General features: G+C 35.1%; 1 protein-coding gene and 1 long non-coding RNA gene across 2 annotated transcripts in view; both read right to left on the bottom strand.

Moving 5' to 3' along the window:
* The window catches only part of LOC135085268 (zinc finger protein 271-like), a 195,831-nt gene that overhangs the window by 23,634 nt on the left and 155,741 nt on the right, over positions 1-16,456 (bottom strand). The window contains exons 8-10 of the mRNA XM_063980015.1: positions 1,388-1,639; positions 1,220-1,303; positions 1,052-1,135 (exon numbers count right to left, since the gene is read on the bottom strand). Coding sequence (XP_063836085.1) covers positions 1,052-1,135; positions 1,220-1,303; positions 1,388-1,639 — 420 coding nt within the window. The remainder of the gene's footprint in view (positions 1-1,051; positions 1,136-1,219; positions 1,304-1,387; positions 1,640-16,456) is intronic.
* LOC135085393 (uncharacterized) lies at positions 4,926-6,403 on the bottom strand. Its single transcript, XR_010260100.1, has 3 exons — positions 6,203-6,403; positions 5,501-5,635; positions 4,926-5,106 (listed from the first exon to the last, which is right to left on the bottom strand). It is a non-coding gene; the product is annotated as an uncharacterized LOC135085393 (long non-coding RNA).

Genomic DNA, 16,456 nt, shown 5'->3' with positions numbered 1-16,456 from the left:
GAGAAAGTTCCCGAGAATATTCTCGGGAACACTGAGAATATAGCCTTTCACTGTAAATAGAGTGTATTGTTTAATATACACTTATTTGTTGACTTAATTTAATTTAACTATTTTACTTAAGAAAGTTTGTTTATTTCCATTTGATAAACATGATTCTCAACCTTTTTCACTTAGGAGAACGCTCCCGGGAACGCTCCCGAGAATATTCTCAGTTGAGAGAGCGTTCTCGGGAACGGCACATCAATAGGTGCAACTCAGCCTAAAACTAAGAAAGATTGAAGAAAAAGAAACATTTCGTTTTAAACCTTAACCGTATGACAATAAAGTGCACAATGGTATTTCGTATTGCAACCTAAGCCCTGATTGTCTCTTATTGGTCGTAGTAAAAATATAGTAAAATGCGTAACCAATTAGAGACGGGGTGAGCACGTGACCGGAGCGATGCGCTTACGCAAAAATTTCTACAAAGTGGTCAGGCGGAAGAGTCCCCGATAGTACCTACCTACTAACATTGCCATAAGTGGTCCTATGTTCGGTTCTCGTTGTTGATAACTTAGGCCTTTTCTGTGTGCCTCCCTTTACAGGGTGGAAACGATAAGTGATCTCACTCGATTATTTCTAAACTACACAAGATATCCAAACACTGGTTACTGATCCTGAAAGTGCTTCCCGAGCTCTATCCAACGGTACCAATAATAGGTTACAAAATAAATGGATCTATCCGAAAATTCAATGTTTCCAGCTTCCATACATTTAGTAAAACCACATAATATTAAAAACTATACAAGATATCCAAAAACTGGGTAAGCACGTACGCGGTAAGCACTTTCAGGGTCAGTAATCAATTTTTCGATATCTTGTATAGTTTAGAAATAATCGAGTGAGATCACTTATCGTTTACACCCTGTATAGTATACCTACCTACTTACACCAAAGACTTTTAGCTACATCTTTTACTGCTTTTATACTACTAACTATACCTACAACCTACTGAAATAATTACTGAAGATTTTTTTTTCTATAGAGAGTTTACCTCAAATCGGTTTTTCACCTGTATGTGTCCTTTCGTGTTTAATTAAAGTTGATTTTTGAGTGGTCTTATAATGGCAATAGTTACATGAGAACGGTTTTTCACCTTTATGTGTCCGTATATGAGTAGTTAAATTACATTTAAATGCGGTCTTGTAATAACAATACGTACATGAGAACGGTTTTTCACCTGTATGTGTCCTTTCGTGTTTAATTAAAGTTGATTTTAGGGTGGTCTTATAATGGCAATAGTTACATGAGAACGGTTTTTCACCTGTATGTGTCCGTATATGTTTAATTAAATCTGATTTTACAGCAGCCTTGTAATGACAATAGTTACATGAGAACGGTTTTACACCTGTATGTGTCCTTTCGTGTATAATTAAAGTTGATTTTCGAGTGGTCTTATAATGGCAATAGTTACATGAGAACGGTTTTTCACCTGTATGTGTCCGTATATGTCTAATTAAAGCTGATTTTACAGTAGTCTTGTAATGACAATAGTTACATGAGAACGGTTTTTCACCTGTATGTGTCCGTATATGTCTAATTAAAGCTGATTTTACAGCAGTCTTGTAATCGCAATAGTTACATGAGAACGGTTTTTCACCTGTATGTGTCCGTATATGAGTATTTAAACTATCTTTTTTAGCAGTCTTGTAATGACAAAAGGTACATGAGAACGGTTTTTCACCTGTATGTGTCCGTATATGTCTAATTAAATGAGATTTTACAGCAGTCTTGTAATCGCAATAGTTACATGAGAACGGTTTTTCACCTGTATGTGTCCTGGCGTGCTTTGTTGAAATGTGCCGTGCTAAATTCATTTTGTGCGTGTATATTTTTCCACAAGCATCGCACGACACAGTGCTTTTAGTTTGTTTTTTACTAGAATTATTGTGCGTGAGTAAGTGAACGCTCAAGTGAGTTTTAATCGAGAAACATTTTCCGCAGAGATCGCACTCGAATGGCTTTTCTCCGGAATGGATTCGGAAATGTCGACTTAGGTTACATTTTTCTGCGAATGTTTTCGAGCAATGTTCGCATGAGAATGGTTTCTCTCCCGTGTGCACACGTCTATGGCGTTTCAACCTCGCATTACTTGGGGAGACTTTTTTACAAGTATCACATGGAAATGTTTTTTCTGTTGCTGTAATATTTTTCGTTTCATTTTCATCATTTTGTTCTATATCTTCCGTGTCCATATTCGTGTCTGAACTGTCTAATTTATCTGTATTTGGTGTATTATCTTTATAATTTGTGTCTAACGGGTCATCCGATTTAAATAATGGGACGTCACGATATACCTCGTTTTCGCTTAAATTATTACTAACGGTTAATTTTGTTTCATTTTTTCTATTTGGTTTCATGTTTTTAGTGAGTTTTCTCTTTTTTATAGTCACTTCATTGTTAGTTGCTTTTCCTTTTTTCTTTATTGTATTATTTGGTTTCGCAGTTTTTTCTTTTTTCTTTATTATATTCTTTGGTTTCACAATTTTTTTATAGACGTCTATTTTCATTTCTATCATAAATTCTTTTTCGTTTTTGTAAATTTTTGGCGATTCATCTTTTAGTTCTTCGGGTAAATTTGATTTTTCGTCCATATCTTCTTTCTGAGGCATCTCTGTAAAAAGAAATAAACGATGTTGCACAAAAGATTTCAAATAAGATAGATAAAATAAAATTGAAACAGTAAAATAAGTAGGTAACAAAACAGCCAAGTGCGTGGCACGCGCACTGTAGGATTCCGTAGTTGCCCCTCGATTACCTTTACTACAATATTATAGTTAGGTATTTCTTAAATTTTGTTTTGCGATACAAGGTTTTATATTTATATTTATTTATATATTTATATATTTATTTAAAAATCCTTAAAGAAAAACACATTTAATTTCTAAATAAATGATTATCATATACCATAAATGTGACTTGAATAAAGACCTCACTTTGGGCTCACCTCTGGGATCAATTAGATCAAATTTTATGGTTATAAAACCAAATAATGATCACACGTGTCCTCTTTAACAGATGGATAGCGATTTATCCCGACTTAACAGTTTTATAGCCATAAAAGTTGGCTAATGCGTAACTACCTATTTTTTGAAGAAGTGATCTGGATCCTTCTAAAGACATATTTTTGGGGTAAAAACCTTTCTTTTAATGAAGTGAAGATTAGAACTAGGCTTATAAATGGTGCCAATATTGGTGGGAAGTGGGGATGCATACCTACGTTTGAAAGTGCTTGTCGCGGGAGGTGCGATTTATTTGATGTCGAGTGTAATAGTAGGCTTTTAACAACACCTCCCAGCACCCCACCACTGCTTCAGAACAATAAGTGGCCCAGTGCTGAGCAGAAGCAGCACAAGAAACTCAGTCAAGCAAGCAATTACTTCATCTAAAATCACTTCAAAACATAAAGTCTTAATGTTTTCTTCTAAGGAATTTTTATTAGGTAAGAAATTTTCTAATACTTGAGTTGAACGACTATTACTCTTAAACTAACTGATCTATCTGAACCGTTATAGTTTTCCTTGAAACTGGATTTTCTTGGATAAGGGCCCTTAGGTATTTGGTTTTAATTAACAAAAAACTTATATACCTTCATCATTTTCAATCTTCGTTGGACTAGTATCGGACGCTATGATAGTTTGCGGAGACTTCAGCACTTCTCTGCTATGAGTTGGCGCCGTCATCACTTGTATGCTGTCAGTTGGCGCCGTTAGTGATTTTTTTGGCGCCGCGAGTGATTCTTCGTGGTCAGTGAGCGCCGTCACCGCTTGTATGCTGTAAGTTGGTGCAGTGGCTGTTTGTATGGTGTCTGTTTGTGCCGTTAGTGATTCTTTGCTGCCAGTTGGCGCCGTCACTGCTTGTACGCTGCCAGTTGATGCCGTTAGTGCTTGTATGCTGCCAGTTGGCGCCGGTAGTGCTTCTTTGTGGTCAGTTGGCGCCTTTATTACTTCTTTGCTGTCAGTTGGCGCCGTGATAGGTTGCATAGTGACTTCCACAGTTGGTGGAGCGCCTATAACCATTAAAACATTATTAAACTAGCTGCCCCTAGAATTAATGTAGGATTCGATCACTCGCACTCACACTGCGGCCGTTCGTCGCACAGTCGCGACAGCAATATAATTACGTGCGAGTGATAAGGATGGGTAGCATGAGGTCGTTGGACGAAATTCTATCTGCTCGGCGACCGGACTTTAGCCTTTAATCCACGTTCGTAACTGACCTTTGGTAACCAGATGCGAATATGGATTTTTTTATTGCTTGATATGCAGTTACGAGAATGGAATTTACGTGTCGTTTTTGTAATCATGTTGCATAACCAGCTACGAAAATGGTTTTTGTTTTCTCTGTTCGTATCTGGTTACCAAAGGTCAGTTACGAACGTGGATTAAAGGGACTTTAGGACAGATTGGATTTCTTACCAAATAAATAATTCAGACAGTCCAGATAGGGTTCTTCGGAGGTGCCATGCCATTTGTAGTGCTTCCTAGCTTCAGCTCTGAAAATAGAATAGAATTACTTTATTCAGCATATAACATTTAGGTGCAAGCAGCAAATATTTGTTTTCATTATGAGATTATCTCATACATATTCTTCAGTCTTTTTAGGAATGCCCTGCGTGCCCAAACAACTGCACGCAAGATTTGATTAATGCTACTGACAGCGCCACTCTTGCAGCAGAGTTTTGGGCTGACACTGAATAGGTTTGTTGCCGACACGACAAGAAGAAGAATTTTAGGACTAGAAGCTTAAAAATTGATTTCTCTATTATAGCGTTTCACTCATTAACTATTAATTTATTTATAGTCTTAGATTAATAAAGATTTATTAATGTAAGTTATAGTTAAGTTTTGTTATTTGTAGTTACTTAATAATGTGAGAACCAGCTTTTTCTTTAACTTCCACCTCATAATATATAGGCTTATCTTCTTCAATTTCTCTCTTGACTTCAGCCACTTCTATACTGACTCCGTCTGAATCGCTTATTGCGTTTACATTTATAACGCGTGACTTAGTTAATGGTGTGAGTAAGAAAACCTTGTCTATCGCTGCAATATGCTGCTCGGTTAACTGAAAAGATAATAACATTTTAAACTTAATAATATTATGTATTTTAATCAAACCAACTAAAATCTGTTAAAAATCACATCCAATATTTTTATTGCATTGATCGTTAGGGTTAAGTATAAGGAGGAAATCTCTCTAACAAACTTCATAAATCAAATGAAAGGATCTTAAATTATTTTAATTATGTACAGAAAATTTTATGGTATGGTAGTGATTTTTGGAAAAAAAATCGAAAATCTTTTAATGCAGTTCTGTTTCTTTTAAAAAAATAAAGGAATGTATTATATAACTGGCATCACATTTAGTTTTTTTTCATTGTGAAAGTTTCTTCACCCAGATGAACAAAGTGGAATAATCCATTCAACGGACTATTCGTAAAACAATTATTAAAATATACCTGTATACCACTGCTACATAGTCGTTGAAGAACTTTGTCAGTTTTAACGGCACTTTCAATGAATTTGTGATACTTGCTTAATAAATGGTAGCAGACGTAACACACCATGTGTGGTCTTCCGTCTTTTGTTTTAAGCTGAAAATTAATCAAAATCAAAAATATTTATTCAGTTTAGATCCTTATCACTTGACATGTCTCCTTATCTTTTGGGCCCTACCAGCACTTCGAGACAAACATATAGGCAAGTGCTGAGAATGTTTTAATTATTGCAGTTTATTTAGTGTAATTGCTACAGACATAATCATAGTAGCTATGTGTAGGTAATAGATGACTAATTTATTATACAAGGTCCTGTCATAGTATTGTTTGCTAAATCATGTGAAGATAAGTGTTTGTTCTCTTTGAATCAGAAATAAATAATAAACAAATATCCTTGGACAATTTTTACACTGCATTTATGTAGTCCCAAACTAAGCAAAGCTTGTACTATGGGTAGATACCAGAAAAAGTATAATAAACTTACATAAACTATTTTTTTTAATACAAACACATTACAGGACATTACGTAGAAAACTTCAAACATTTTTAGTAAATAAATAATACTTACAGGAAATGTTTATTACAATTTGATTATGAATAGGGACCAGAAAAACAAAGGAAACTTAAATAAACATACAACTAAAAGAAGAAAAGCTAACTTACAGGTATATTTGTGATTTTTTGATAAAGCACTTCCAGTGGCGTGTTGTACGTTGTACACATACGAGTATCACGTGCCAGGCATATTCTACATAGGAGATCAGTCATTCTGTATGGCTTTTGGAGAAATATCACAAATCAAATCAATCTTATTTTCATACAATTATTAGCAATCGCAAGATTCGCAAGCAACGTGCAAGCAACCAATTAAATAGTTTACTTTTTTTTTTGTTGTGACTTTACTTTTTTTTACTATAATTTTCGTACAGACTTGGACTAAACCTTTTTCCAAAGAATCTGGAAATTTATAGACTCAACGGGACTAAGCAGTGAACTTTAAAGACAAGGGCTGCCACAATAGATCAAACCTGGTCGAGTTGGCGCAAATAAAGGCCCAAAAACCAATAATAATAATAAACCTTTTTGGCCAGTAAGAAGGCCCGGTTTCCACCATGAAGCTAAAGCTTCATGGTTTCCACCAAGGCCTAAGAACCCATAGAGTTATTTAAGAACCCTAAGACCAAGGATGAGATCACAGATATGGATAGATGCAGCATGTGTCAAAAATTGTATGAAGCCGAGCGTGCCACTTTTTAAACGTCATTAGTGTCATTTTAGCGAATTTTAGTGATTGCCGCAACGTAAAAGTAATCGTATCATCGTACTGCAATTGCAAAGTCATCGAATGATATCGTGTGACTCGATTCGAAAATTAATTAATTCCAATAAAACTGATAATTTGTTAAATACAAAACCAAAAACATCTTTATTTACCTTTTTAAAATAAATTAATTCTTACAAATCGTCTAATCTCGTTATTTTTTTTACCCTACCAGCGTTTCAAGACATAAATTTGTCAAGTGCATGAATACATGCATCAGTGTGTGTCTTATTGTTATGAGTAAGTACGGATCCTTGCAGTGTTGCCAGTCGGGTCTTGTCAGAAATTACCAGAAATATGAAAAAATGTAACCTTTTTGAATAAAAAGTAACCTTCATTCGGGGGGGGGGGGATTGTTCATGGATGGAAAATGAATACAATTGATCATCGATCGTTTACCTAAATTTAAAATTTTTACCATTCCATGAAGACCGAAAAGTGACCGGTCGCGGTCGTATAAAAACGTTTCATGGATTTGCGTTTTATTATCGAAAAACATTCGCTAAATCTCATTTTTTTAACAAATAATAATCTAATTCATGTTTAAATGCAGTTTATGACATAATTTTTAAATTGTCACTATTCATATTTTTTACTGATTAACCTGTAAAGGTTAATTTCTGAAAAATCACCTAAAAGTAACCTTTTCATTAGTGTAACCTAAAAGTAACCAATGCAGTTCAAAAGTAACCTAAAAGGTTACAAAAGTAACCTTCTGGCAACACTGGTTCCTTGGGATCGGTATGAGTGCACCACATACAGGGACCATGGTTTTAACTCTTAAGAGTACATCGCAGGATATGTATTAAAAACAATGCTACATTATACTTCTTCTACTGCTACTTTATTCTAATTAATTATTTGTTACTTGTGCTGTTAATTACAATTCTCAATCCGTAAATAATTTCTTCTTTCTACCGTGTTCGTACTACTGTCCTCGTAAAATCATCGTAACCGATTGTTGTAATCGGATTACATGAACATCACTCGACCATGTATGTCCATATTTTGGACATATCGGAATGGCACGCTTTGACGATCAACTTGCTGTATCTACTCTAATCCATATCTGTGGATGAGATCAAGGCGTAGCGGAACAAAGTGGAGGGAAGCAGAGCAAAGAAGTGTTGAGCCTTAGATCAACAATATAAAACCGCCTCGGGAAATAAGAGCGCACTTGAAAAGTGAGTTCTTTTATTTTTTATTGTAATTAACTATGTTCTTTTTTCTTTTTTTCCGGCATCAATTAAAAATAATATATTTTAGTCTTTAAAATTCCCATGTATAGATAACCCACGCTGAACCAGGGTGAAGAAACTTCCATACAACGGTCATCGAAGTGAAACTTGCTTCCAAACAGCGACATCGGTGAATAAATTCAAATACTTTTTAACTACCCTAAAACGCTCTAGATGTCGCTGCTCCTGTTTCCTTCATATTTTCATTTTTTTCTTAATTAAAATATATTTGAGAATATTGTTAATTACAATGTGAAAACTTTTTTTAAATGAAATTAATTTGTTTTAATTTAAAACTGAACATTGACATTTTTGTTATAATTTACATAATAGAGTAGTAGAAATTACTATTTAACATATGGCAACTTTGTTTTTCCTCCAAAATGGCCGGTGTTGTTTTTGTTAGGTTGAATTGAATGCATTATTGTTTTCTTAGCCATCGTTTATGAGTTCTGTGGCCCTATTAACCCATTAACGCCCGCCGTACTATAAATTGTACACAACTTTAAGTTACGATAAATCTGATTTAGTGGGTATTTTAACTCTGGAAATAATTCCAATCGGTAAACAAAGGTCTATGCATTACATCCTGAGATGAAACAGAACATAATTATAAAATCTTAAGGGGGTATTCTGCGATTTCGTTTCAGTGATTTTTTCGTATCTCCTAGTGGATAGTTGACAATTTTTTATACAAGGTTTAAGTTACACAAAATACCGAATAAGTTGTTAGTGTATTAGCTAACAACATATCCTAATAAAAAATACATAAAAAAGTTCATTTCATGGAAAGTTTTTTATACTATAACTCCCAAAGTGATGCTGTACTAACTTTAGTACAATGGGCGCTTGACATGTTACGTAAAATAGTAAAATAATGACATTATTATTAGAGTGTTTACTTATTTCTTCATAGTTTTTATATGTAATCATTGTTTTCGTTCTCCAATAACATGGCTCTTTGTTTATGGGGTTACAGACAACAAAAAGAAACATTTTGTTTTCCCAATTACGACCGGTTTGTCGACCTAAAGAGACTTAGTTACATAGTTTTTGGAACCATACGTGACAACAGAACCAAACAGTATCCTTTGATTACTTATAAAGATTTTCACAAAAAGCCTAGAGACAGATTCGACAAGGCAAACATAATTTTATTAGTATTGATTGAAAGATAATAATGTGGGTACTATTGGAACAAATTTTGATGCTTTAGAACCATTGGGAAAGGTCATTATATGGGGTCTCTTGATAAAAAAAAAAGTAGAGTTAGGCACCACTGGGTGTCCAGCTCCAGTACCTATAATAAAAAGATTAGTGGGTTAGATCAGATGGATAGTCTATAGAACTTTACCAAACTGAGGTAAAAGGAAAAAAGCAGTGGATGGGTCTTGTTCGCTTATATGGTGGACATGACAATTTCAAATGCATGCAGACTGCACTGCATAGTAAACTCATATAGTCGCTTAGATCAGCTAGCATTCTGCAAATATTATAGTAGCGCACATTTTGACCCATAAAAGATAAATAATAGTAGGTAATCTTGCTCTAGTTGTTGGAGAAGAAATATGAAATAATGGTTAAAATCAAAATAAACCAGCAAACAAGCTGATTTGACCGCTTAAAATTACTGTGTGTTTCAATAGAGTCAAAACAGCTTATGGCAAGTGCCTGAAAACACTGTGACAGGATGGAGAAGGCTTTGCTCAATATGACTCATAAGCGCCCATTGTACTAAACTTAGTACACCCCTGAAAACCTAAGTTCTGATTTTGTTTTTGGTTTTCTTTCTGTTTAGTATTATTTCTGAAGTATTTTTATAAAGAAAATAAACATTGGCTATGTGAAATTGACCGTAGTTTTCATTTGGGCGTTAATGGGTTAAAGTATTGAAGAGTCGAGTCAAATTCAAGTTCATTCCTTCGTACCTGCTGCTGTTCTGGTTCATCGGAGTTTTGTTCGTTCCTTCGTGAATCGCGAAGAAACTTTCTGTTATGTTCACAAGTGATCTGAGTTTTCTCAATGTGCTGTGTTCTGTGTTTAGTGTTGAAAACTTTGCGAAAAGACGCTTTTGGTGTATAATATTATGTGTGTTCATAAGTAAAATTATTAAATTCAAAAGTTTTTGTTTACTTATTTGCATTTCCATGTGCAATGTAGAATTTTTCCAAATACATTGTTTTGAAAATACGTACACCATAAAGATAAATATTTTCAAAATAATGGATTTGAAAAAATTCTACATTGTACATCATAAAAACAATAATTCTTTGAAGGTTATGAGGGCCTATGTGTGCGTGAACTGTGTGTATGTGTGCGTGGACTTTATGTATGTATGTGTGCGTGTACTATGTATGTATGTGAGCGTTACGTACGTAGGTTAAGTACAGGGAATTTAACACCAGGCTGTCAATTAGTAGGCTCAAAAATTTGACAGAGAGGGTTCTCTATTTCCTATGTATTACTTTTCTCTATGCGCTGAACTGTCCCACCAAACTCAATGACAGGGGGGCGCTACCATCGTTCAACTATATGGTTTCCAACATGACAAAAATCTGAACCAGCGATCCGGTATTGACGGTGGCGCCCCACTGTCAATGTCATCGACAGGACAGTCCAGAGACCCGATTACGGTAACTCTTAACGTCAACAATCCAGACACGCTTCTCGATTCTGCGATACGATTGGTCAAAACAGCTGACGTACGCTGTTGAACGACCAATCGTATCGCAGAATAGAGAAGCGTGTCTGGATTGTTGACGTTAAAAGTTACCGTAATCGGGGTCCAGTATTTTGGAACTATACACCCCGCTTACTGTGAGTTGGCGTCAGTTAAATGAGCAGTTACTTCTCAAGTGCGCTCTCATTTCCCGAAACAAAAAATATGTCTTCATCGTATTCGATCATTAAGTACCTACGCGATTCCGTGGAGGGTAGTTGAACGAGAAGCATGGTCGATCTGTTTTAATGGTTTCAATTTATTATTTAATGGACTTTAGTGTACAAATTTGGTGTTATTTTGTGTTCTAAAGTGCAGTGAAGTGATAAATTATAAAAAACATTGAAATACTTCGAATTTGAGCGCGCATCGAGTGTCGAGTGGGTTGTCGTATGAACAACCCGCTTTGGACCCGGTGGCGTCTCGAAACCTGCTTACGGGCATACTTAACTCCACGGAATCCATGAAAAATCAATAGAACTGAAACACCCACGTTCTATTGATAACTTTGTCAATTATTTTTCACTCGACATTGGCAGAAATAAACCTCCCAGAGAGGTTTGGTTGCCATTAAAAAAAAAAAAAAAAAGTACCTACGCATTAAGCATTAAGAACATAATTATTAAGTGTCGGGTAGTCAAATTTTTCTATAGAATTTGACAGCGGCGGCGGCGCCGCGCTTTGCGGAGCTGCGATGAGTGATGAGCGGACAGGAGAAGTGGAAATAAAGAAATGATTGGTTATTGAAAACACTCCTCCGTCCGCTCCGTTCTGCTCCGCTTTGGTGGAAACAAAGTAGGTACACTTTTTAATCGCAAACCAGTCGAAAAATGGTCGAATGGCCCTTTTTTGTAGTTTTGACGGATTCGATCAAAAAGTGCAACTTGTCTAGGGAGGCTGGCCTAACGCCAGTATGAAGTCGAACATGCGGCAAGCAAGCAAGCGTGCCACTGTGGTGCCTAAGTTTAAATTTTAATTACTTTGCCCTATGCTGTGGGTGGTGTGGCTGTTGTGGCTCGCTGCAGCGCTTCTTCACGCTTCTAAGGCCTGGTTTCCATCAAAGCGGAGAGATATCTGCTCGATATATTTCTGTTTATAAATTATACAAGTTTTTTAGTTCAGTAAAGTTTATTCAGGCGATAAGTTACTTAAATGTTATTTTTATCATGCAGACAGGGACAAAATTTAAACACAATAACAATTAAAAATCAAAATTATTTTTCTCCTAAAATATTAATAGACAAAAAAAATATAGTGGTATAGCCTGACCAGGAACATAAAAACCCTGGCATAGAGGCGCGTCAATTTCATTTGATAGTGCAACACTGAGTACAGTCGTACCTATGTTAATTAAATTAATAGGCTAACTTTATGTATCAGGATTCAGGATTACGGACTAATTTGATATTTTCATAAATTAACGAAAAAATATTATTATATGTAACCTGGTTTAAATAAATTAAATGAAACCATCAATCGAGCTAGTAGGATTTATTTTATTATTCATCAATAATCAAATTCAGAACTTGAATATTCAACTGCAATGTTTGCTCATGAACGCTTCAAACTCGGTACTTCTTTCCCAATTCCATAAAATTCAACACTTAGAAAGTGACAAAAAATTTAAAAATAGGTAGTTGAAACAAACCACAGCTAATTTTCATAGTGGACTGTACTATGCGATAAACATGTCAGTCAATTTGACAACCTTTGTCGGAAACATTATTCAATGAAAATATTGTCCGAACCCTTAGTATTTCTCTTCGACAAATACTTTAACACATTGTAAACCACTTTTCTTTCACGACTATAAAAAGATTTTAACAATTTAATTCACAAAATCAATTGCGCACATTTAAAATAAAGTTTGTTTACACTTTGACAGCAATAGACTGACATGCAAGGTGACATGACAATGAAGTTTTCAGTTACTGTTGCCATTAAAAGAAATTAGTACCATTAGTTTTCCGCAACATGGCGAGGGTTTTTATGTTCCTGGTCAGGCTATAGAATGAATTACAAAAAAAATTGAAGCCTGACCAGGAACATAAAAACCCTCGCCATGTTGCGGAAAACTAATGGTACTAATTTCTTTTAATGGCAACAGTAACTGAAAACTTCATTGACATGTCACCTTGCATGTCAGTCTATTGTTGTCAAAGTGTAAACAAACTTTATTTTAAATGTGTGCAATTGATTTTGTGAATTAAATTGCTAAAATATTTTTATAGTTGTGAAAGAAAAGTGGTTCACAATGTGTTAATGTATTTGTCGAAGCGAAATACTAAGGGTTTGGACCTCAGATCATAGAAAGAGAATAGATATGAAGTCGCGCGTAACTACAACGAGAACCAGTGTCCCCACATTTCCCCCACCACAGCTCCCACACACACATTCAACTGTGTAAAAACAAAGCGACTGAGAGTCTACGACAACATGTGCAACCGGCTTAAAAGTGCTGTGATTGGCCAGAAGGCGTGCCTTATGGCCAATCAATGGCCGCGTGACGTGACGCACACTTTGAAAAAAGCAATTAGAGAGAAGAAAGATAAAATGGAGTCGATAAGATATCGATACTTTAAATCCTGGGGGCAAGGCTCGAAATTAGTTTAAAAAATGCTTGTATGAAAACCTTTTTATTATTATACGTTATTATTATGTTCTTTAACGATTTTTGCATAAAGGAGTCAGTTCCATTTTGTATGGACGAAAAACTCAGAATCAATTATTGGGACTAAATGAAGTTACCTTATATTAATTTACCCCAACCAAAGCTCAATGTCGTTATCGATGGAGTATAGAAGTTATAGACTGACAAAGTTTGTATGAAAAGTCATGGGCTTAACCCATGACTTTTAGGTACTTGCGATTTTTACCAGTATTTACAATATTGGTAATATAATTATTATTTACTTTAATAATAATAACAGGATCACTGTAATTATTATTAACGACTATCGCGCATTAACTTTTTAATTATGGCGAAATTCGTACCGCCTATGTTTATCAAAAATAATGCCTATATTAGGCTTTCAACTAGCTCTTATAGTAATTACATAGTTGACAGTTACTAATCCCTTCTACTATTGTTATTGTTTTTGTAAAAACTTAAAAATCGCAAGCAACTCATGATTTTTTCATTCAAAATTAGAAAATAGAAAATAATAATTTACTTCTATTTATCGATAATAGGAAACCGTATTAGAACACGAGCCCTGCACTATGTTACGACCGGCACATGCGGCCGTACTGTGTATTTTCACGCGTCAGTGGATATCGGAAGAAATAAAATACATTGCGCAGTAGTTACGCATGACATAAAGTGGTTGCTAACTAAATCGTCAATGTACAACGTGTTTGAATTTTTATCACCACTAATTTCGATATCGCAGTAAATGTCACGGCACTGAATTCGTTCGTAAAAATGTTTAGTTTTTTTTATTTATAAGCAAAATACCAATGGATTTGCAATACTTACATGTGGTAAATGACTTCATTGTTCCTGTAGTTCTTCGTTTCACTTATGTTATTGCACGTTACGACGCATTATCCAACAATATCGGAGAACATTTCCTCAGTACGACTGAATCGCGACTAACCTGGCGTCGCGGGCGATGTTCGTTTCTGGGCATATCGCGGAGACACGCGCCACGCCCCCGTTTCACATCTATTCCCTTCTATGATCTGAGGTTTGGACAATATTTTCATTGATTAATGTTTCCGACAAAGGTTGTCAAATTGACTGACATGTTTATCGTATAGTACAGTCCACTATGAAAATTAGCTGTAGTCTGTTTCAACTACCTATTTTAAAGTTTTTTGTACCTGAATGTCTCCAACTTCCTCATTGGCCCTAGAGCAATTCCAAGTATACCATCAATAAAAGCCTAATTAGAGTCATCAAACCTCTCAGTCATTCAATTAGAGCCATTAGAACTTCATAACTATGAGTTGTTTTCTATGTGTAAGCTGAGGACACGTGTCTCCAGCTGACACATCTGTATCTTCGTAAATATTTATGCTACGATAATGTATTATACCTCAAAAATTACAGTCGAATCCAAATAGTAGGCTTTCCACTTTTCAAGACTTTAGCTCAAATACTGTTAAAACCACGATCAAAAAACTATGTGCGAGCTGGAGTACCGTGTCTCCAGCTTACACATCTGTATCTTCGTAAATATTTAAGCTACATCAATGTTTTATATCTCATAAATTAAAGTCGAATAAAAAAACCCGACTTCAATTCTTTCAAAGCTTTATTTCGAATCGTTTTCGAACTACGAACCGATACGTATGTGTAAGCTGGTGACACGTAACACACGGTGGATTATTAAAACCGTATAAGTTAGAGTTGCGTTTTAAAGATAAAATAATTCGTTATAATTAAAGTACACACGAGACATAATTTCAAATCTCTAGGTCTCTTAGTTTCAGAATTAAAAGCCAAAAACTATTTTCCCGCCAAATAATTCAAATAATATGGGTCGACTGCGACGTTGCCGTTCCGTGCGTCCACTAGAGCAGTCGAATTTGAACCTAAAAACTAGTAACGTTTGAATCATTTTTATTTGTAGTTTAAATCATTTAATTTCGATTATAAGAATTTTAGACTAGGAGCCGGCTGATTTCTGTATTGAGTACCTAATAACCTATAAAATATTTTGATAATAAGTTTTTATTTTGATCACAATGTTTTATTTAATCGAGGCAAAAACATTGCATCTATACTAATATTATAAATGTGAAAGTAACTTTGTCTTGCTTTCACGCCTAAACCACTGAACCGATTTTGATGAAATTTGGCATAGAGATGGTTGAGTCCCGGGAAAGGACGTAGGATAGATTTTATCCCAGTTTTTGAAATATGATAAAGATTTTCATCATTATCATAATCATCTGAAAATTATAAATAACTTGAAAAAATCGAGTATTCGGGTAGCCCTAGTGATACTCTACCTCTGGGCTTCGGCTTGACAGTACTTTTTGGGAAACCTTGTACAGGTGAACAATGGTGGCGCCCCCTATCAATGTGTTTGGTGGGACAGTTCAGTTTAGTGGGTCTTTTATAGCTGAGACGGTTCATTGTTCAATACAATCAATTCTTTCCTCTCTATTATTTTAGGTGCCTTATGTACGTATAGATTACGCAAATTCTTTTTATATGAACGTAAGGGTGGGATTTAGGGGGTCACAAAACCGGTTTTACCGAAACCGAAAAAAAAACTGTATTCAGACATGGCAAAACCAGGTTATTCTTGGAAATATAATAGCTAGAATGAAATACTAAAATAACAATCAAAAACATTTTTATTCAGCTTGATTATTATCACAGATCAATTAACATTTTTAATAATTAAGGTAGATACACTTTACTAGAAATCCGATGATCTACGTTCTTGTCGGGTATCACTAAAATTCCTACTTCATAAAACTAATTAATCAGGTAAATTATTTATCACAGATCGATCAACTTTTAATAACCTAATACAACTAATAGAAAGGGACGGAGAAATATGCATTGTAACATTGTACCCCGTGTAACATTGTGCCCCACCTTACCCTGTACTTTACTGTGTAGTAGAATACTGGTGATCCACGGTCGGGTCGGGGAGGTTTCCGGCTTTTTTTTTTTTTTT

The sequence above is a fragment of the Ostrinia nubilalis genome, chromosome 28 (genome assembly GCF_963855985.1).
Source record: "Ostrinia nubilalis chromosome 28, ilOstNubi1.1, whole genome shotgun sequence".
Taxonomy (NCBI): Eukaryota; Metazoa; Arthropoda; class Insecta; order Lepidoptera; family Crambidae; genus Ostrinia; species Ostrinia nubilalis.
The sequence above is the reverse complement of the archived record's forward strand: the minus strand, read 5'-3'. Positions and strand labels throughout refer to the sequence as shown.